The sequence below is a fragment of the Crocodylus porosus genome, unplaced genomic scaffold (genome assembly GCF_001723895.1).
Source record: "Crocodylus porosus isolate Cpor-Errol unplaced genomic scaffold, CroPor_comp1, whole genome shotgun sequence".
Classification (NCBI taxonomy): Eukaryota; Metazoa; Chordata; order Crocodylia; family Crocodylidae; genus Crocodylus; species Crocodylus porosus.
Genome location: NW_017728943.1, coordinates 55561547 through 55584840, shown reverse-complemented (window position 1 = coordinate 55584840; position 23294 = coordinate 55561547). Strand labels below are relative to the sequence as shown.

General features: G+C 42.6%; 2 protein-coding genes across 3 annotated transcripts in view; both read left to right on the top strand.

Annotated features, from left to right (window-relative positions):
- PLEKHH2 (pleckstrin homology, MyTH4 and FERM domain containing H2) overlaps positions 1 to 6223 on the top strand; it is a 95329-nt gene extending 89106 nt beyond the window's left edge. The window contains exon 30 of the mRNA XM_019549389.1: positions 4327 to 6223. Coding sequence (XP_019404934.1) covers positions 4327 to 4509 — 183 coding nt within the window. The 3' untranslated portion in view covers positions 4510 to 6223. The remainder of the gene's footprint in view (positions 1 to 4326) is intronic.
- A 6558-nt stretch (positions 6224 to 12781) lies between these two features.
- Positions 12782 to 23294, top strand: part of DYNC2LI1 (dynein cytoplasmic 2 light intermediate chain 1) — a 32650-nt gene continuing 22137 nt past the window's right edge. Inside the window, exons 1-7 of one of the 2 annotated variants that reach the window (XM_019549390.1) lie at positions 12782 to 12857; positions 13062 to 13161; positions 16493 to 16527; positions 17464 to 17533; positions 17618 to 17641; positions 19424 to 19512; positions 21160 to 21346. In XM_019549390.1, the coding sequence (XP_019404935.1) occupies positions 12844 to 12857; positions 13062 to 13161; positions 16493 to 16527; positions 17464 to 17533; positions 17618 to 17641; positions 19424 to 19512; positions 21160 to 21346 (519 nt within the window). In that variant the 5' untranslated portion in view covers positions 12782 to 12843. The remainder of the gene's footprint in view (positions 12858 to 13061; positions 13162 to 16492; positions 16528 to 17463; positions 17534 to 17617; positions 17642 to 19423; positions 19513 to 21159; positions 21347 to 23294) is intronic. The other variant, XM_019549391.1, reaches the window with a different exon arrangement.

The window sequence follows — 23294 nt, the reverse complement described above, 5'->3', positions numbered from 1 at the left end:
ACTTGGTATCTTTTAATGCAATTTCTATTTGCATGGTTTTTTTTCCAAGAATGTAACCACTGTGTAAATTGAAGCCCGACTGTATTGTCATTAGGGGCATTTATACACATACGTGTTCATCCCACAACATGCCACAGATCCAACAGGTTGGGGCAGACTCAACTGAATCTGCTCCGCATGTGAGCTGGTGCGCGCTGTGCTGCATCACTTGTAGTTGTATAAGTGGCAAAATGTGCGTCAGCGCACAAAAAATGGTGATGGTGCACTTTTGAACTAAAACACCTTTGAGGTGTTAGTTCAAAACTAAACACATTTTCTCAGCACTGACGCACATTTCAATGTTTATGCAACTGCATGTGCCGCAGCACCAGGTGCTTTTATAAGTGCCTGGTGCTGCAGTGCAAGCATATCTACAAATGCCTAGAGCGTTAAAAGTGAATTTCCTGACACTTATAAAATCTCAGCTTTACATACTGCATTAATTTAGAGTGTTTTAGTACAACTTCCTTTGCATTTTTAAGAGAGGTACAGAAGAACTAAACATCATAAATACGGACATGTGGACAAAAGAGGGAGAAGAGCAACAACTACAGAAGGATTTCCAAAGGGAGATGAAATAAAGTCAGTATAGGATGTTCTGAAAACAGCTTTCTTCCTCTGAGACAGAATTGAATTCCAGCTCAACTTTTAGTAACCTATGCCTAATTTTCTCAACTTACAAGTCTGAATTCCCTGGGGAAATTCAGAGCTCTTTCCAGACTGCCCTTTTTTGATTCACCCAACCTATTCACCCCACCTGCCACTTACACAGACACATAAAGGCTGGAATGAACTCCTTTTTGAAAGAATGGACCCTGATGTTCAATTTGGAGCCAGTCCATCTTCCAGTGAAGATCTTAACATTATCTTTGGTGGAAGCTAGATTGGACTCTCATAATGTAGGCTGTGTGTATGTGTACAATCTGTTACTGTTGCAAATGTTAAACTCCATGCATTATTATAAGGTCACTGACTGCAGTGGGAATTCATCACTGTGAGATTTGAGTTAACTGTCCCTATAATTTATTATTAATTTCAAAATGTTACAAAAGGGGCTAAAAAGAGTGTCTTTCAAAACAGATGGCTATGTTTTTTCAAGGAATAGTCACTATAATCTGATTTTTTTCTAGATTTCTCTTTTATGACTTTGCGCATTTCTTTTCTGCTCTCTTCAAAGCGATTAATAATTACATATGGACATAGGAGTCTAATGACCTTTGGAGGTTACCAAGATGACTTTATGCTAGTAGTCAGTAATACCCAGACAAAGGACAAGCCAACAGAAAAACTCCTTTTTGCAATGGCAAAACCAAAGGTTAGTACATCAGCTAAAACAATTTCTAGTACATTTTGTAATGAAGTACCATTTCATATATAGAGTCTGGTTTAAAGCACAGACCCAGCTTGCTAATATTGTGGCCTGATCATACTGAAAGCTGCCATTTCCACATCCAGACCATGATCCCCAAATCTCCTCTGATTGACTGAGGGGCAGGTTGAGGGCCAGGTTTAGTTGTAGCAGCCTCTGATCACTGCTAAAAAGCCTACAGCTTCCCCCCCACCTCATTGGAAGAGACAGGAATAGCGGTATGTTTCTGACAGGCAGGGAGGAAATTCTTTTTTTTAAAATGCCACTTTGCTCTGCTGGGCTCCTGGCCAACCAGCTGTGAGTCTGATGCTGAGCTCAGCACCAGCCAGTCGGCAGTGATGATGATAAGCTCAATGGCAGTTTGGGGACACATGGGGGCTGCCTTGGCAGACTGCCCTGGCACTGGGTAGGGGAGGGGCTGTTTGTTCCTCTGTGTGTGTTCTCGCCCATCATCCCCAACTCCTGGTGCCCCAGTTTTCCCACCCAGAGGAGCAAACAGCCCCTCCCCTACCCATCCCCAAGCTCTCTCCTCCCTGTCCCTTTTGCAATCTCTTCTCCCCTGCCCTGGGCTGCTAGGCTTTTGCTGCTCTCCTCAGTTTACAGCAGCCATCTTGTTTCAACAAAATGCCACGGCACAGCCCCTTGCTGAAGAGTTCCTCAGCAAAGGGCCATTCAGGGCAATTTGTTGCAAATCACATGTTTTATGAAAATCACTTAATTTTGGTACTTTCATGAAAATGCAGAATTGTGATTTAAACCAGGCCCTATTCAGATATGCGCAAGATGCAGCACCTGCTCTTCAAAGGATCTTTTGGTTGTTAGCTTTTGCAGGATGTGTTTGAAGAGGACAGCAATTTAAAACCTGGTTACAATGACAATGTTCATGTTTTTGTGCTTGTAATAATCCTTCCTGTAGAGTTCTAAACTCAGGAGCAATGTTTTAAAATGTTTGGGTCCTCATTCAGGCAGTTTCTGTATTGTTGGATGACCTCCTGAAAGATCTGTCACTTCTCCAAAATTCTAGGAATAAAGGAAATTGTTCTTGCTTACATTAGTCTACACTCCTTTTCTTGTTGATAATTAGCTACCAGCCTGCATAAAATAAATAAAAGCAGAATATTAGTTCTATTGTTACAAGAAAGGACAATCTACAAGGAGACACATAATGGTTTTATAAATAAATTAGTTAAATTGTGCCTTTTCATGGAAATATGTACATTCAGAAATGAAACGGGCCAAGACATACTTCCCATCAAATCATCCCCTGATAGGGGAGGTTTTGGAAGCTCCATGGAGATACCATGGGACATGGCCTCCCAATTCTCTCAAACTTCAGGATTGTTGGAAAAGGAGACACCTCATCCATGTGAGGGCCAGCCCATCCCTAGTGCTCCTCTCCTCCTTGCAACCCTAGCCTAGGAAAATTTCCATGGCACGCCATAAAATCATTCTCTAACATGACATGTATTGGATTGCAGAATGATCTCCCAAGGAAGTGCTGCTTGAATCATAAAACATTGTACAGAACAAAACATGCAGTGTACTTTCAAAAATATACCTTCTTTAGCAGTTGAAAAAAAACCTTAATCAAATTGTCCTCATTCATTATAACCCACGGGTCGGTAACACTTTTGGCCAGAGTGCCAAAAAACACCCCAACCTCAACCCATGCCTTGACTTGGCATTCCAGGAGCAGATGGGTAGAGCAGAGCTATGAGTGGTCCAACCCTTGTTGCTGGTGGCAGGTGCATGGACACCTCCAGGCGGATGGTGAGGGTAGAGGCTGGGGTTGCACTGCCTGAGCCCATGAATGCCTCATGCCTCCCGAGGCTGGGGGGGCACAGCGACCACCTACAAACAGCAGCAGCATGGCAGACAGCCATGGTGATGTTGGCAGCAAGTGAAGGCTGAGCAGGGACCACCCACAGGCAGCCACAGCAGTGTCAGCAGCGAGGGGGTGGTGATTGGCAACTGCCTGCAGATACCACTGGCAGCGTTGGTGGTGGCCAGTCTCAGGGGTTACATGTACACCTGCATGCACTCCCTACGTGTCACCAATGCCCTTTCCCCACTGCTTGCTCCATGGTACACATGCAGCTGCCACTGGCCATGGGGCCCGGGCTTGCAGCAGGCAACAGACAGGCTGTAAACAGCTGCACCAGGGTCCAGAGCCCTGCTCCCTTTCCGTGACCCATGGCCAGGGCAGTGCAACCTTAACTCCTCCCCTGCCAGCAGTGAGCTGGGCAGGGGCTCTGCAGACCTCTAATGCAGTGGCTTGCAACCTCCCAGCCACCTGCCACAGCTAGCCTGGGCTCTGGGCAGGCCCCTGCCACTCTCCATGGAACCTGGGCTGCTCGTGGTAAGCAGCAGGGAGGCTGTAAACACCTACACTGAGGTGGACTGAGCGCCAGCCTGACTCGTTGGCAGCAGCTGCACATCCGTGTCAGGGTGGGTAGCAAGGGAGGGGCCATGGTTGTACTGGCCCGGCCTCTTCCCTGCCACATGCCCTTAGGTGTGCGTGCAGCTGCTGCCAGTGCCATAGTTCCAGAGCCTGGTGCAGCTGTTTGCAACCTCTCATCTGCCTGCCATATCCAGCTAGAGCTTTGGGCGGTTGCTGCCTGCCACGGAGCCCAGGCTGCTTGTAGCAGGGTGTGCAGCCTCTCAGCCACCTGCTGTGAGCAGCCCAGGCTCTATGGCCAGCAGCAAGTACCCAGAGCCTGGGCTGGGTGTGGCGTGCCAAGCAAATGGCTTCATGTGGCATTCTCTGGCATGCATGCTGAGGGTTGCCGATCTGTGGTATAACCACTTTATGAAAGTACAGGGTCTGTCACTTGCTAAAAGATGAGCTGTTTCTTTAGTAGTCAAAATGCATCATTGTTTTTTTCCCCAAAATTAGAATTATTTCTTTCTTTTCATAGATTCTTGAGATCACTCTTCTGATTGCCAGCTATATTAACAATCTTCATCAACAAAGGGGAGCTGATCATCACCTTTCTGCTCCAGCACTACCATCATTTAAAACAGTACAGAAAACCAAAGAAATGGGAAGTCAGCCCCTTCTTTCTAACAGTAGACCTACCAAATGCCCTACTTTGTTATGAAAGAGTCAGGCGTCTATGAAAACCTGTTTGTTGTATACTTTGTTGACTGAACATCTTCAGATGTGTTGATGTCATAGCATCTTTAGGTCTGTAACAAATAAACTGGTTTCTGTGTCTTTCTGCATGAGAGTCTCTCATATGCCCTCTTTTAAAACATCGCCAACAAATTGAAGATTAAATGATTTCAGCTTATTTCTGAAAACTGTAAAATCTGGTCTGCTTGAAATGCATTATCCCTAGGGCTCAAAAAACAAAAACAAAAGAAAAGATCTTGGAAGAAGGGTACAAGGGCATAGTTTGGTAGGCCTTATCATTGGAATAAGTTCAGAAACTGTCAAGGATTTTCAACAGATTTTCCCAGGGAAGATGCTCTCTTCAACTTTCTATCCCCAGTTCTCAAATTATGCACACTGCATAATCTTGGTTATGAGAAAAAATATTTTATAGGAAAACAAATACATAGATTTTCCACTTCCTCACTATTACTTTTCTGCAGTGCAAGCACCCCTGAGACACAGAGTAAAGGGGACATTTTTTTGGAATCCCTTTTATTAAATATTGGCAGGATATCACCAGTCACATACATTATAATTTATTATAATGAAGGAACTGAAGAATGTTCTCAGGTTTCATTTTTCACCTCTATTATACAGCTGCTTACTTGTGAGAGCTCTAACAACGGGCTTTTAAATTTAAGGGAAAAAATGAAGAGTTTAAAGTTGGATTCACACACACTCTCTCTCTCTATAAGTGGATTTCTTTTTTTTGTTTTGTAAAATTGTGTTAATAAAACAGCCCAACTATTTATGCTGTTAAGTTTGCCATTATTCTTGATCCTAAATAATTTTAGTCCAGAAATGAAAGTGACCCAATTCAAACCATTAGCACTTATATTAATATATCTATAGCAGTTAGATTTATTCATGTGTAAACTTGGAGACATAGGTTTCACAAAACGTCTGATGTATCTATTGTACATACCATAGTACAGTACAGTATTGTGTTAATATAAGCCTAATACAGGAAAACGTTGTACTGTATTGTATTCATGTGTTTCAGACCATAATATTGGTATTATGTGCTCTTGCACAATAGAAACAAGATCCTCTTCAGACCTAAATATCTGATTTTTTTCCAGTTTTATTTGCCTCCAGTACTACTTACTGGGGATATTTGTCACTTAAATAGAAGTTTTATACTAGTCACCTCTTAGTATCTGAAACTTGGATGATTTCTTAATGCTGAATCTGTAATATGAAAAGGTTAATCATTTTTTTTCTGATTTCAGTTATTACGTGCATTTCAGACTTTTTGCCCTCTACAGATGTCAGGGAGCATACTCTGAACTGACTAGCACCAGATTAAAAGAGAGCTAATTTGTAGAAAAGAATATATAATTCATCCTTATAATATCAAAAACTTTAGAGACTGGTTGAGAGCTGAATGCACTCAGCAAGATAGTAGGATTTTGAAGGCTTTCAGCTAACACCACTAATCTGTAGGACTTTAACACTATTTTGGTAAAGGTGTTAAAAGGTAAAGCCCTGGCCTGGGAACTCTAAACTGCACTTATCACTTCTGTGGAGCCTTGCAATGAGGATAACTTGCATCAGACCCTCCACAGACAGGCTTCCCACTGGTTTTAAGTAAAATATACAGAATCAAACTCCAGGCCTGCATTCTGCAAATAAACACATGCCTAATTCAGATTTCAGCTGATACTTCTGCATTATTTATACTTAGGTCATATTTTCAAGGTTTTTTGCACAACTACAAATACTAAAAACTTCCATTCCAAAAAAATAGAATTGAGAATCTGATGTAATCATATGACTTCAACAAGTGGGCTTATAATAAGCATATCTTAATTCAGCCCTGAGAAAATTTGCTTTTCTCTATGTAGTTGTTCATGTTAGAGAATAAAAGCATGTAATTTGCTCATCCAGACTTTTAGGGCTCTAAATATGTAGTCATATACAAGGTAAGTCCCACAGGAACATTGTAATATTGATCCTTTTTGTGCAGCAAATTGGAGGCGGGGGGGGGGGAATGGTAGAAAGGAAGAGCCTACACCAGTAGTAACCAACCAGTTGATTGCAATCAGTTGTCGGAGGCTCTGCAATCAGGAACACTAGGACTCACATGGGGAGTGGCGGGGACACACAAGCAGCAGGACGTACAAGCAGTGGGACACACGTGGCAGGGCTGAGCTATGACCCCTGCTGCCAGGGCTGGGACAATCCCACTCCATGCCCCCTGCCACTGAGTGAGTGGGGCCCCAGCCAGGTTGGACTGGGGGAGGGTTGGAGCATGGGCTGCTCGTCCAGGTGCATCGGGAGGCTCCCGCAACTGCATCTGCCCCAGTGAAGGCCTGGGGGGCACATGCCCCACCCCTCGATCTCTGTGTGGGACAAAGCAGCTGCCATTGCACTCTGAGCTTTGGGTCCCAAGCCCCACTGCAGTTTGGGGCACAAAGCCTGGGGCAGTTTTTGTCCCCCAAACTGCAGTGGGGGAGGGGGCGGTAGATCCTTGACTGCCCTTTCCTTCAAAAAGTGATCTTCACCTTGAAAAGGTTGGAGACCACTGGCCGACACTCACCACCTCACCAGAATCTGCTTACCTCCTTTCTGCTGCTGATGCCCACAGCACTCTGGTTGTAAATTGCTGGCGTAAATAAAGCCACAGCAACCAAGTATCTTCCTCCAGTGTCCAAGTTACATATTCCTCAGTACAGACTCATAGTTTAGAAAGTAAAGAATGTAAGTTACAGAGTCCCACATACCATTTCATAATGGTACAGTTTTAAATTAACATAAGAGAGCCTAATCTTTAGATAATAGATACAGAGAATGAAGCATACAATTTTGTTTTTATGTAAAAGGTTTTTCGTCCAAATAATTGTAAACATCTCTAAATTTGAGAAGCAATCTGGTACGGTATACATGCCGCTGACTGGAAAAATAGCTTCCTGCATCTGTTGTGTGTGCTTTAAACAAAGTCTTCACTTATATAGGCAGACAAAGTTCTTTACGTAAATCTGATATCTTTTATTAGACCAACTCAAATAGTTGGAAAAAAAATGTCTTGACTCACAAATGCATTTTACAAAGCACCATACATTATATATAAATTTTGCTATTACATGATTTGTTTCCTGCCTTTAGAAAGCACACTCTCAACAACTGTTGTACCTTTAATATTTGACTCTTGCTGTAGTAGTTATTTACGTCAATACCATTCTGTATAGGCAGCCACTACCTCAATTTCCCTGTATTTGGTAGGGAAATTTAACCCTTCCAATACACTTTAAAGCTACTCCCAGCATGAGTCACTGCTCAGCCTGCAACACATACAATCTCTACCACAAAAAAAATCTCAAAATTTCTTGGATCTGAGTTGAACTGCATACAGAGCTATAGCTGAACCTTGAACACTATGACACTTTCTTAATGTGATGCTTTCTCTGAAGTATGATATTGTTATAATTTTGAAACAAATAATTAAAGAGCAGCAGACCACAGAAGCTGCAAGGCATGAACTTCTGAGTTCTGACAGCTGACTTTTTTGTAACCTTAAGCCAACACACAAGCCAACATTTTTTATTTTATGCCTTAGCTTTCATGAGAATAGTTGTTCAGTACCACTTATTTACGCATGCAAGTTTGAAACTTTTGGCTTTAATCTCTGATCCTCTTGTTTACTATCTCTAAAGTGAGGTGATAGTAACATTTGCCTACCTCATAAGTGTGTTACAAGGATTAGCTGTTTAGAAATTGAAAGTTAAATAAGTATGTTTTTCCTATCAGTTTAGTATGCTAAAATGGCTATTTTTTGTACCAGCACAGTGAGTTAACTCTGCTTAGGGTGGACTAGAAACAGCTAATGCTTGCTGCAGTCCCATCAGGCAAAGAATAAAGACCTGAATTTTTAGTGCAGGCTGCAAAACTGAGTAACAATTTAATTTTTACATCAAAACCACCAAACTAATTATTCATCAGTGGAGGGCATTTGTAAAGAAATCGGCTAGTTACTCAGATTTCACTTACCCATCGCACTAGCACAACTTGAATATGTATCAGTATCAGGGTGAAGTTCACCCCTGGGCAGACAGCATATGCTGTTTAAGCCTCACTTTAATTTTTAAGAACTTTAATAGGATTTCTTCAGTACATTTGCATTAGGAGTTAATTTCACCTACACCGATTAGGAATACAGAACTCATGAGTTTCAATGGAAAAACCAAATCAAAGATGTCAGCATGACCCTGGCACTATACAACAATTAGGTATGTTTCAGAATTTTGTGTACAAAGGCCTCCACCATGTCATTCACACTGGACTCAAAGCATGGAGGTATACTGACTGGGACACATGAGAGAAAAAGAGGTCAGAAACAAAACAAAACATTTTGGAAACTAAATTGAGTTGTACAAGACAAACTTAAAACATTTCAGTCTCTTTCGTCAGAGAGATATTGGTCAGTCTGTCTTTTTGTTAAGCAGTGGGGAAAAAAGGGTTACTTCTGTTGAACTGAATTTACTGCTATGAACGGTGGCTGCTTTTCTTTATTTTTAACAAAGCAAACATGCGAAAGCAGGAAAAGAGATAAGATAGAAAATGTAGGTGAAATAAAGATTTACTGAGGTCAGAAGGACACAAAGCAGCTAGTCACTTTAGGTAGGGGATACTGTGTCCTCTGCCAGGCCAGCTATCACATCTTTACTCTGCATCATAACTTACTTTCCAGGTTTGGAATTACATTTCTGTTCAGTCTTCATCAGTTCAAAAACCAGCTGGATTATCCTATCCTGTAATACTGGTGCCATGTGGTTTCAACAGCAGCTGAAAAGCAATAAAGGGAGAGGAGGAAGATAATGATATACAGAAAAATACACAGGAAGTAGGCTGACAAAGTAGCCTGTCACCTACAAAAGCTTGTGCATTTCTGAATGAGTTAGCTTCTAAGGTTCTACCCTGCCCTTTCCTTTTTTTTTATACAATTCTGATAGTTTAATACTGGTTGCAGTGTAACTTCATGATAACCTGATTATAGCTCCTCATACAGACTGAAGCCTTTTGTATTAGACACTTGTTTAAGTAAAACAAAATAGCAGGACAAGCTAAAAATAGCTAGTATTCTTTGCTGAATTTAACGGGGAACAAAAATTGTATGTTGAACTTTAAAATATTATGCTGCAACTGTAACCTGTAGCTCTAATATGAATAATTACAGCACGTCTAGTTTGTATGCATAGTATTTGTATTTCTTTTTACAGATATTTACTATTCACTCTTTGTAAAAGTATTTTATATACATTTTTAGTTCTCCTTAAAATCATGAATGACCAAAGCTATCAAACCTGTTATATAAAACCCAACAAAGTGAAAGGAAACAAAATGTATGCGGTATTTCAGTTTCAGATAGCCTAGCTTTAATAATTTGTTTATCGAGTCACACAAGCTAGATCCTAATCAAATTCTAAATTTTAAATGAACACAATGTAAACAATCTGAGCCATTTGCAAAGCCTGCAATAGTTTATGCACCGCCTATTTCTGTAAAAAGAAACTGAGAATATAGTAGTTACGTAAGGAACCAACTTCTTATGTTTTACGTAATCATCTAAGTCGTAGATCATATTAAAAACAATGATTAAGTACCTGGAATTTGCTCTGTCTGCAATACATTTTTTGTGTAAAAAATGTGATTTACTGTATATGTCTGTTCCTGGTGTACAGTGTTACATGACAAATTGTAACGGTAACATTTTCTTATGTTTTATCTTTCAGATAACCTTGTATTCCTTTGCAATAAAGAATTGTGTCTAAAATCTGCTTGTTTGTTCCATTGTCTTCTTAAACCAGGAGTTTAATTATCAGAAAACAAATGTTCCTATAGCTTAAGTAACATTTGGAAAAAATGAAGTGGACCATACCTAGAAATCTGTTTATTCATGCCTGCTTTTTTCCTTAGTTTCACTATTTTGCCATTCTGAAACAAACTATAATCACAATTTTCAAAAATGAAAAGGAATTTTGGAAACTTCAATTTCAGGACCTAAATTAGAACATTTAAAAGGCCTTGCTTTTTGTGGGGAAAACCATTTCCTCCTATGTATTTACCGAAGTCTCATCAAGGATCTTTTAACTTACTGAGAATTGAGGAAGGGTAGAGTGGTACCCAAAAGCTTGTCTATGTCCTTTCCAACTAGACAGTCCAATATAACACCCATAAAAAAGGCTTGCTGCTTGCATGTTTTCCAGAACCATTAGAGCTACCATATCACCACAACACTACCATAGCCTATCAATTATCATTTCAAAGCCAGGTCACTTCTGTAGTGATCAAAGTTTCCTACCAATTGATGGCTGTTTGTGGTTCTCTGTGGAATGAGATTGGTGATCTCATTCAGGTAGAAGACAGGGTAGATTTGCACCTTATAGACTAACCAGATATATACAACACAAGCTCACTTCATCAGAGACTGTGAAAGGAGGTGCAGAAAGAGTATAGAGAGAAATTAGAATAAAAGGGATAGAGGGAAGGAGGGCGGGAGAGAGAGGGGGGAGGGGGTAGCGCTGAAAGAACAAACAAGGTTTAAACCCATAGGAACAAGGAGTCACACAAGCTAATCCAGTTAATGAGATGAGAATCTGTAGTTCCCATTTAAACTATACTTTATAACACTGGTTCTCAACCTTTTTTTGTACCAGGACCCATTTGTAAACATCGACCCACTGCACCCCCACCCCAAGCTTCCCAGTGTGTGGGGCAGGGGATTGGTATGTGTGGGACATGGATGGCCCAAGCAGCCCATTGCAGGCTGGAAATCTGCCAGCCTGCCTGGAAAAAGCCACTGTTTCCCTTTAATGGAGAATCCATTTTTAGAGATTGTTGATCCATTTTTATTAGTTCCTGACCCGTTGGTATATTCTTGTGACCCACTTTTGGGTCATGACCCACAGGTTAACTCTGATTTGTAGAATCCAATCTATGGATGATTTCTTGTTCTGCGATTTTCTGTTCAAATCCGTACACCCCCCCCCCACACACACTTGTCTTTTGCATTCTAGTTTCTCCTCCTCCTTTGCTTTCTGCTGTTCCTCTAAAGCATCAGATGAAACCAGCTTGAGCTCAAAAAACCTTGCACTCTAGGGGCCTTGCATCTGAATCCCAAGGCCTCTAGGCTCAAACTAGGATCCCTGTCATAGATGTGGAAGCATCTGAAGCCCCAGGCTGGAGAGTCGAGGAGGTAAGTTACTCGCCAGCAGTAGTGCCATGCGGACTTGAACAATTGAGCTCTGCTTAGGAGATAGAATTGGGAATTGTTTTGGGTGATTCAGCATGAAATTTAAAAAAGGTGGGGGGAGCTTGTGATCACTCACTCTGTATAAACATATATATTTACAGCTTGTTTCTTCCAGCGCTGTCCCTCCGCCTCTCTTTCCCTCCACCAGTAGGTACCCCCTTGGATCAACCACCGGGGGTGCATATATGCACTCCTCTGCCCCAGTTTGATCCCTGCTCTACCCAAAGTTTAAACCAACTGCCTGGCAGCAGCAGCTAGTACTGTGGCAAGGAAGTTTGGTGCCCGGGGCAAAACCCACAGCAACAGCCCCTCCCCCCACCCCATGCACAGATCTGGGAGGGCCACCCCCCCATTCTTGCCCGGGAGCGCACGCAGCGGCAGGAGACACCCGGTCCCCTCGCCTCCGCAAACAAGCTGCTGAAGGCTTCATCCTGCCCTGGCTAGGCAGCATCTGTTAGCGCCCCTTTGCTCCAGTGTCGGGGGGGGCGGGTATCACCCTATTGCCCCTTGCTACGGCACTGGCAGAGCTCAGGCAGGTAACGGACGTCCGGGCTCATCACCAACTACCCCGTCCATCCTTTCCAGACTCTTCTACCGGCGTTACCCACCCTCGCTACTTTCTAACGTGCTGGGCCGTGGCACCAGCCTAGCCAGCAAGCCTTTGCTCCGCGGGAAGCTCCTATTTCACAGCCTGTTTAACTCGTGCTAAACGCAGCTCTACTGGTTTCTTCAACTGCTCACAACCTTAAATTCAGCTGCAGGCAGTACTGCTCCACCTTTCTGGCAGGATCTGACTAGTGGTCCCCAAATGTGTACGTGTGTGGCGCCAGCGACTGCCCCGAAGTGTGAGATAGTGTGCGTGGTGACCCCGAAGTGACTGTATGTACGAGTCCTGAACTGCACGGCTACGGAGGGGGAAGGGGAGGTGAGGCGGCTGTAGTGCGCGGGGGCGGGGTGTAGCTGCGCGCGCAGCTGCGGCTGGCGCTAGGTTTCCATGGCGATGGGGCCTGCGTCACCGTCCCCGCCATGCCCAGGGCCAGGTAACGGGGAGCGGGCCCCGCACTCCCCCGCGCTCCTTCGCCTGGGGACGAGCGCGCGGGGAGGGGGGGGGTTCAAACCCCAACGGTGGCCGGGGCTGGGGGGAGGGGCTGTTGGCGAGTGCCCGCGAACCCCAACGGCCCCCGGGGGTAGGGGAGGGGACGTTGGTGAGTGCCCCCCCTTCTGACGCCGCTGTCCCCCCGCAGCGAGGCGCTGTGGGAGCTCGCCCAGGCCGAGGCGGAGCGGGGAGGAGACGCGGAGGGCGCCGCCGAGAAAGCCCTGCTGTTCCTGGGGAGTAAGGCCGGGGTACGTAGGTCTGCCAGGCGTGCGATAGTTCATCCGTTGTACGAAGGAGGGGCAGCGCTAGGACGAGCGCTCCAAACGCAGGGTCATTTTTTAAGGCAGCGTGGGCAAACAGTGCAGTCCCTCTCAGGGAGCCTTCGCTGAAGGGTGGGCTGTCTGAGGACGGCTGGCCTCCAAATCGAGAAGTGCTTCAGCTCGGGGGACCCATTGTCACTCACCCAGCAGTAGAAAGTACATAAAGCTGATTTGCACACTGATGTGCACACTTTTTCACCGCACTATAGTTTTCCAGCAAATACCGCTTTGAGCTTCCAGTACGATCATTTCATATGTAAAACCGGGCTGCGCTGGGGCACGCCTTGCCTCGCCTCGTGCTGACTGACCGCTTGCGGCTGGGTTGTTGCTTTGCCTGGCTGGCGCCTCCTGCTGGCGGAGGGGAAGCCTGGGAAGCCCGGTGGGAGGCGGGGTAGCTGTAGGGAGCAGGAAGGCTTGCCTCTGCCGGTACTCTGATGAAGGGAGGCTCAGCCTGAGAAAGCTGGTGTGCTCTCCACAGCCCTCTTGTCTCCCCCGGGGAGTCTGCCAGAGCCGCAGGGCCTCAGGCTAGCTGTGCTTCTGGCAGCTCTTCCACAGGCACTGACCCCATGGGTGCTCCAGGGCTCCCACTCTTCAAGTAGCCGCCAAAAAAAATTAGCGGGGGCTCAGTGCCTGCAAGCCAGGTTGCAGTAATGCTCTGTTTCTTCTGGCACAAAAAAACCACACCCACAGGTGCCTGTGATGTCTCTTCTGTGTGAGTAGGGTTGCAGCGAGATGGGTACATACAGAGTGCAAGCTTTGGTAGGTGGAAGCTCAGGGAAACTTGAGCACTTGCACATGCTGGCTCACTCTGTCTCTTTCTCTATCTATAGTTAGTCTATAAGGTGCAAATCTGCCCTGCCTCCAACTCAACTTAAGCTGCATCCAACCTTCCTGGGCCATGGGACAGATCCTGCACAGGGTTGGTTTATGGGTGCAATCCAGCTTGCTGGCTGACTCAGCCCCACACAAAGCCAGACACCATGTGCCCAGATATGGGTGTGGTATGAGTCTGTGCATAGGCTCAATTACACATCAGTATGATCTTGGGTGTGGGGCCTCATGATCTGGGCTGTTGGGCACCCTACAGGTCCACAAATTTGGCAGCTGCCACCGCTCTCCTGCCACTGTATTTCTAGACCTGTGGGCCAAATGACTTTGCTTTTTGGACTAGATTTGGCCCACCCCGGTTAAAGACTAACAGAAAGCAGGGTAGATTTCCACCTAATAGACCAGGGGTGGGCAAAATACCACCCATATGCAGTCCACCAATTGATCCTATCCAGCCTGCCAGCTGCTGCCAGGAACTGGGGCAAGGAGGGCTGCGCTCTGTGCTGCTCTGCCCTGCTACAGATGGTGGTGGTCCCTAGTCACATAGCACATAGACTCTTCCATCCCCTCCCACCTCCAAGTCTGACTTCCTGTTGGCACTTGCTGTAGCTATGCAGTCCTGGATCTGTGGCTGCCAGCAGCCAGGCCCATGTGGGATGGGGCATGATGTAACATGCTGAGAAGCCATTCTGCCCACCTGTGACGATGAGCTATTGCCACTGCTAGGATATAAGTCTGTGCCAGCCACAAGGGGGGGGGTTGACCGCCACCGAATTTGCTAGTGCAGCAGCAGCGGCTCCTCGCAGTAGGCAGGATGGCTACTTGGCACACTGCATCACACCCTGTTCCATGTGAGCCTGGCTGACTGTGCAGAGTCAACAGGAAGCTGGGCAGGGGGATTGAATGCAAGGGGCAGAGGAATCTGAGTGCTGCCTGGCCCAGCCTTGGGTGCAGCAGAACAAAGGGGTGTGGGGCAGCCCCTCCTCCTCAGACTCTCAGCAGCGGCTGACAGGCCAGACAGACTCAATCGGCACCCCCTGCCCCCAGCTCTCAACAACTCACCAAAACTTGTCAAGCGGCCCTCCAACCCAAATAATTGTCTGCTTTGGCGATAGACTAACCAGAGTAGATATATGGCACAAGCTTTTGTGGACTGAAGCTTACTTCAGCAATTGTGAGCTTCAGCCCACAGAAGCTTGTGCGATCTCTCTGTATGTACAGAGGGAGAAGGGGAAGGAAGGAGCAGAGGCTCGAGAAAAGGGGAGTAGAGGCTGTGGGGGGGGGGGCATGCAGTTGGTAAGGAGCAGGCATAAATGGGGGACAAGTTTGACCTCCCCACATCACTTGCCTGCTCCAGTGCAGTGGTGGAAAGGATGAATTAAAGACAACTCTCCAAAAATTAGATTCTATACATGGGAAAATTATAATACTTCTGTAAATTTTCCATGTATAAAATCTAATTATTACCTTAGTAATAAGTATTAGTATTACCTTACATCCTTTCAGGTAAGTATTAGTTACCTTACATCCAGGTAACTATGATATTTAGTGTTGGCAGTCAGGGCCTTAAACTGGATACTGAAGATTCTATCATCATAGAATCGTAGAAGTAGGGTCGGAAGGGACCTTGTAGATCTTCAAGTCCGACCCCCCGCCTAGTATTGGTCTGCTGTCCCTCTGTGTTTCTGTAATAATTTACTGATCTTCCAATGCTCAAAACAAATTTGGTCTCGGTAGTGTAACTAAGACTACTTTTTCATCTTTGTGAGAGAAGCATGTATGTATGCTTCATTTTTAGTACAGAAAAATGGGATCATCCATCCTCTGTTTTAGAACGTTAAGAACAGATAAGTGGATTTTTGCAGATGTATGGATTTGTAAGAAATGTTGTTAATCAGTCTCTGATATGTATTTAAAAATAGGGAGCCAGTTTTACAAGTTCAAGGACCTTTTTTAAATTAAACTGTCCTGAGCCTGATTCCTCATCTAAAAATGTGCAGTTTTATGGGATGTTTATGTATATTTCTTGAATTCTTTTTATTTCCATTTCATCAATCATAATTTGAGCAAATTCACTGGAAACCAATCATTACATTAATCTATTATTAGGAATTAGCAACGGTTAGACAGTTTAATACAGTTGGCCAGATTGATTACTAAAGTAATATCTGATTTTAAGTATCCTGTTGTTGTTACTGTATTTGTCATATTCAATAGTTTATAATTATAATAATAGCAGTGTAGCTACATTCTGATAGGAAGTTGGCAGTTAACTTTCCAGTAATCATACTAGGAATCACTGTATAAGTTTATACTCTTCAGCTATTTTATTATTGGAATGTTAGAAAAATGTGTTATGTTATATTCAGTGATATAACTTTTATGCTTTAATGACATTACAATAGTGTTCTTCATTGTTTTTAATTTTTAGGGAAAGACTACTATTATACTGAGGTGTCTTGACAGGTACGTGTTAAATTTTGAAAAGTATTTTGCAGCTCTGGGTACTCTAATGCTGAATATAATCAACAATATTTTCATAGTAATGTTAGAAGGAATATTTCCTGCCCCAAATTTTTTTTGTTTAAAACAGTGGTGACATGCAGGTTTAATTTTCTAATTAATGACCTCTTAGACCAGTGGTGCCCAACCTTAATGGGGTGTGGGCCAGGTAAGTGATGCAACATGTGTCTGTGAGCTGGATCTGGTGCATGGGATCAATCCATGGACCCAGTCCAATTGCAGGGTTGGCATGATCTTGTGTATGGTCCAAGCCCTGTGCACTGGATCAGGCCCCCTGCCCTGACCTTGCATGCACCAGATCAGGCTCCAGCCCCTCTTGTACAGTATCAGGCCCACAGCTCCAAGTCTGTGTACCAGCTCAATCCAGCACACAAGGTCATGTGGAGCTTGGAAATTTGGTGGCTGGTGAGCAACCACAGGGTTAATTGCTATCACACCCCCCTGCCAAATTTTGGACCTGTAGAGAGCCCTGTGGACCAGATGACAGAGCTCTGTGAGCCGGATATGGCCCACAGGCTAGAGGTTGAGCGCCACTGTGCTAGATAGTTTGTCAAGACTTGAGGATGATCTTCAAATATCTGTAACATACTTTTAGTAAAATATTTTGGGTCAGACTTCCAGGCCCACATACTACTGTTACTGTGTGTGCACAATGCTGACATTTTAGTCTTCTGTGTCTCTTGGGTAAAGGTTAAGGAGCTAACACTTGTTGTATGTCTTAAAGTATTCTTTCTTTACATGGCTGTTCCCAAGCCAACTTTTTTACTGTTTGGGTAGTACATAGAATTGGCTTACGGCAAAAATAATTGGATCTGAAGTATCATCAAAATATTTTGACAGAACTTAAGGATGTGATATGTAATGTGTATTCATTGTTAGGGAGGAAATTCCAAAACCAACATTAGCCTTGGAATATACATTTGGAAGAAGAGCAAAAGGACATAACACAGTGAGTACATAGGAGAAGGACTATGATATATTTGTTGTACAGCTCAATTATTTATAACATCTAACTAGCGACTTCTCTGTTTAGATCAGCAGTCATGTGCGAGAGAAGGTATTTCAATTTGTATTTCACATCAGTTTTTGGAATAAAAGGCTAGTTTTCATTTTATTTTTAATCCATAGTTGCTCTTTTTCACTGAGACTGTATGAAGCCAAGATGATTTAACACTTACATTCACACAGAAATCAATACCATTTGTAACTGTGAACAGTGTGACCATGCATATGTTTAGGTGCTTGCAACTCATCACTTTTTCAGTTGGCACATAGTTTCTCTTTATAGAATCTAGGCTTTCATTAAAAACTTTGTAATTGTGGTAGCTTAAATGTGAACTGAATATGAATTGATTCAGTAATAGCTGATTTATGATATTTTTACGTGGTCCTAATAGTACTCTGCAGAAATACCTAAGCAAAGGTATTTCTGCACACTGCTGCTTCATGTCAGTTTGTCTGCTGCATGAGCTATCATGTTCACAGCTGTCTCAGGGTATCTGTGATACAGCATTGCATTGTGCCATACATACCTTTTTCTGCAGACAGTTTGCAGGAATAACCAGAAAATCTTGACAGAATATAAGCAGAAGAGACAATATAGGCATAAAATTAAAAAATTAGTGTTAATCTTGGAAAATACTTCAAAGAAGTAAGACCTGCTTATTAATCTCAGTGGTGTCAACACTGAAATCTAATTTCAGTAAATATTGGTATCTACTTCAACTCCGAAACTTGTTAGCAGAAACACTGAAGTAATGCCAGTATGTTTTCTTTTGTTGCATGCATTAAAGGACAGATATTGAGACAGTTGGTGTTGAGATGCTTGGGTGAGCAACAAAATCTGGTCATCTCTAACATGCAAAATCATCTCTAACCTTTTGTGAAAGGAGGCAAAGAAGAAATGTATTCTTTGCTAATATAAAACTTCTCAAAATACCTTACGTGTCTTCATGGATCCAGTTCTCCTGATTAATCTTACATAGTTACTTTACATAAGTAAATGTAATGATAAATGTAATGAGGATGTAAAACATTTCCATTCTGCTTTGATGGTGTTTCACACTCACTTTACTTTTTACAGGAACAAATGACTACATGCAATGCCTGGAAATACAACAAAAAGTTGGATTCTGTGGTTTTAAAGTAGCAATGCCTGTGAGGCCCAAGGCTTCTACCTATCCAGTCGCTTCCTGTCCAGAGAGGCGCATATCCACCCTTATTCACCTTGACTCATAGATTCATGGATGCTAGGGTCAGAAGGGACCTTGACAGATCATCGAGTCCAGCCCCCTGCCCGGGGCAGGAAAGAGTGTTGGGGTCAGATGAATGAGCTGTCTTTTGTTCTTCCATGCTGTTCTGTTATCTTTCTTGAAATGGCATGGAAAAGAAATTGGACATGCTGGGGGAAAGAGAAAGTTTGGTAGGGATGGGGAGAAGTTTTGAATAAATGAAAGATTATTGCCATCTAATTTGCCCTTCAGCTTGCTAGAATCAGTGGGTCCTGTCTTACAAATTATCAAGTATTATCTCTCAAGCAAAGATAAATGAATACCAGAGGCTTAAGCCAGTGATGACATTTATTACGCTGACTTTTTAAGGTATTCATCCTTCAGCATTTTGTGGCAGCTTCCTAATAAGGCAATCACATGTATGCTGGGAGCCCTTCACAGGTGTCACTTGGGATTTATTTAGCAGGCTTCTCTTCTGGAAAGAACTTACAGAATATCTTCCTGTTCTGTGTGCTGCACAGAAGAAATGTATCCCTTGTTTGTTTGTATGCATCTTCTTGGTGTTATATGGAAATGCAGTTTTCTAATGCAAAGAAACTGTTTTGCAGCCAAAAGACATCGCTCATTTTTGGGAACTAGGTGGTGGAACCTCATTATTGGAATTGACTCGTATACCAATAACTAGTGACAACATAAGGTAGGTGGTGAGAAACTTCTACAGTGTCAAGATTAATCTTAGCTTTCATTCTCCATTATTGTAGAGAAATCTTTCAAACTGTAAGCTGTTCATTAGTTTTGAAAGATTGTCACCATGAATTTTTCTAAAGATCACTCCTTCATAGGAATGGAGAGATGCCCCAGCTACCACTGGTGAATAGCTCTGAGCATCTTCCTGACAGAATGCTTGCAAATATGCTTGGTATTTGGAAGTCTTTAACCACAAAATGAGGCATCAACATGGGGGAAGTGGCTCAGCCGTTCATAAGTAGAACAAAGAGCTACAGAAGAGAGCACCCATTCTACTCTTGCTGTCTGAAGAACAGTAGCAAACCCAACATGGGAGAATGCAGAAGGTAGACTTTGGCCTATGATAACTGTCAGCAACACTAAGAACCAACTCCTTAGGCAGAAAAGGGAAGGCATTTTAGAGGGCAAGCATTGTGGAGAGAGCAAAACATGGGGTAGAAATAGGAAGTGGTGTAGACATGGTGGGGTAGCAGGAGAAGAACAGGAAAATAAATATGGAAACAAGGCCAAGTTACAGGATTTCCATTGGAAAGAAGTGAATTTGGGAAAAACAGAAATGGGAGGAGTTTTTTTTTTCAGTTAGGATGAGGATAGGGTAGGATTTTGCAGACTTAGGTTCCTTATCCTACTGTGAAGACGAGGACTTGTGAATTAAGCTTGATGTTCATATAGCGCAGCAAGCAGCTACACAGGACTGCTGAAGTGCTGCAGCTGTTTTCCCTAGTTTTTATTTCAAAGAGTGATGCTTCCCTGATCAGTAGTACATCATGAGTCCTGGACTACTTATCAGAGAAGTGACACAGCAAAGTGAAAATTGCATCAAATAACTGAATGTCTTTAATTCAGAAATCTTCTGAGAACTAAGCATGTTGCACACAAGTGAGCTTACTCTGTAGGCTTTCTGATTGCTTTTAATTTGGAGTCCATATACTAAATCCTAGGGTTGCTAAGCAGCATAGCAGAAGCAGACTTTGAATCCAGTCAGTCCTCTGCCATAAGTGAGGTTCAGTTTTCAAGGTGTGTTTCAAGCATGCCTGTTATGTTTGGTGTTTTAATAGTTTCTTTGCTTTATGGCATACCTTAAATATGATCAACCTATTGTTATGAATAAGAGCCTTGTTCTGTCAGGGATTCTGAGCCACCAGTCAAATTGCCATCCTTAGCTCTTCATTTGAGGTCTCAACTGACTGTGTTACAAGTAACATCATGGAAGAATTTTACTCATTACTTTTCTGCCATTACTTAAGTGGGGATTCCAGGTAGGCAAGATATACTGAGAACTTACTTAATGGAACTCCACAGGTGCTACTTGCATTCAAACAAAATATCCAGAAATAATGTTTAAGATATATAAGCTAGCTGTGGGGAGTGAATAAATTAAATGCTTTGACATTCAGGTGTAGAGACAATGGGGAGGATTTATCAGCACGCATCTAACCTGAAGGACTACCTGTCTTTACTGCCTAGTTTTGTCCCTGGTTTTTTTTTCATGTTTGTTCTTTTTAGCAATAGCTCTAAGGAAAAAGATCATATATGAAAAATGAAATAGTTTTCTTCAGCTGAATCTTTGGTACTTAAGAATTTTCTTCTTTAATAGGACATTTGCTATAGTTCTTGTTTTGGATCTCTCCAAACCCAGTGAACTCTGGTCAACCATGGAAAGTCTTCTACAGGTCACCAGAAACCACCTGAACAAACTTATAACTAAGTTGGGAAAGACAAATCCTAAAGTCGCTACTGAAATTCGAGAGAAGATGTGGAACAGCATGCAGAAGGATCATCCGGTAAAAGTCTTCTGGTATTTTTTCCAGTTATCATAAGCCTTTATACAGTTAAAGATAATGCTTGTGAACATCATAAACAACCCTTTTAGATTTTTATGCATGACTGAAAATCCATTTGATGTAGATGAACCTGTTCACTGGAAAATTATAGCAATTTAATGAAAATTCAGTAAGAGCAGAAACAAGGAAAGAAGGTTTCTTATATCTTTTTGTTAGACATCTAATGTGATTGTTATGGCATGTTACACCAATCAAAAGAAATAAGAGTTTTAGACTAGCAGTTTGATATTGATTTTATAATCTTTTTTTTAACATGAGATGAAAACTAGAATGTACAGAAGTCATCTGGCAAGAGAATAGATGAAAGTACAAATTTAAGCAATGAGTATAGTTATAAAGCCTTCAACATGACTATATACTTTGCATTTATTCAAATGTCTGTCACAAACTCAGTGCCTTTTGATAATCTGACAACTAATTAAATTATAAAGTTTCAGAAATGTTAATACTAGGCCTTTAAATGCAACTGCTAACTTTAATCTTTTGAAAAAGCTAAAATAAATTATGCAAATACAAATGAAAATGTATATGGCACTGTGCAAATACTTTGTGTATTTAATGCCTAAACAAATATTCTACAGTTTACAGATTCAGAATATAAATTCAGCTGTAGTAACTTATAAAATAATACAATAAATCAGATACTAACAGTTAAAATATTAAAAGGAGTGTTGTATTATATTAGAAAGCAGATGTCTACAATGCTCAGTAGTTCTTTTTCCTGTGTATAGCCCCAGTATTTGTGAGATAATCATGTTTACTTTCAGATGAATAAGGGCTTCAGGATTGGGTCTTTACATTTTTTGGCCTCTTGGGACCTTCCCAAGACCACTAGTGTTGTTTTTCAACTTTTTTAGAAAAGGTAATTTCTTAAAGAAAATGTTTTCGATCCGAGCCTTCAAGAGGCCGAGAAGCGACTACATTGAAATGCAGCTGGCAACAAACAGGTCCTACAGATAACATACAGGGTTCTTTAGCCTTTAAAAATACAACTCTTACCATTTGGGCAAAGGGAATAACATGAAAGAAACAGGCTTTTTACCCTTGGCAGGAGACAGCTTCTAGAGGGACATAATCATCACACATGCTGAATTAGGGTTTGTATTGAGTTCCTGTATATAAGAAAAAGCAGAAAGGAGGACTTACAGCCTTTTTAGCTACCAAGATATTGATGATATTTTTCAAAGTTACATCAGTTCGATTCAACTCAGAAGCTAATCTTTGTGGGTGGGGAGCTTCGTCTTTTACAGAGGAAAAAGCACAGAGCAGATCAAGGGATCTCTGTAGGCCTTCACATGGTTATAGACGATGCTTGTGAAAAATTGGGGAACTGGTGAGATTCATAAAAGATTTCTGCTAGGGGAATATTTACTGGAAGTCCTTAGGGATAAGGGAGAGAATAAATACATTAGGGGACTTGTTAAAGATATGTTTGAAGTATATTTGAAGACATTTTAGGGTCAATGAAACAGACACTATAATAGTGCTAATCTCCTTAAGCATCTTATTGATGTTATCCTGAATTAAGAAAGTTACTGTATTTACTCAATTCTAAGATGAACGCACCCCCATCATTTAACGGGAGAAAAAAGCCCCAAGTCTTAGAATCATATATGGGGAGGAGGAGTGAGGAGGTGTGCAAGCCACTTCTGTGGAAAGGCTCTAGCCCCAGCCTGGGGTGTGGGCCCTAGTTGTAGCTGATGCCTGCCGTCCTCCCACACACCATCTCTGTACCTCCACATTTCCCCTCCCGCCAATGCAGCTTCTGTGCTTTTCCTTCTACCTCTGCCTTTGCTTTTGTTCCATACAGGCAGCCTCTGTCAGTGCTGCAGCCTGAATCACTGAGCATAGCCCTGGTCCCACCCCATAGAAGCAGCATGGCACACAG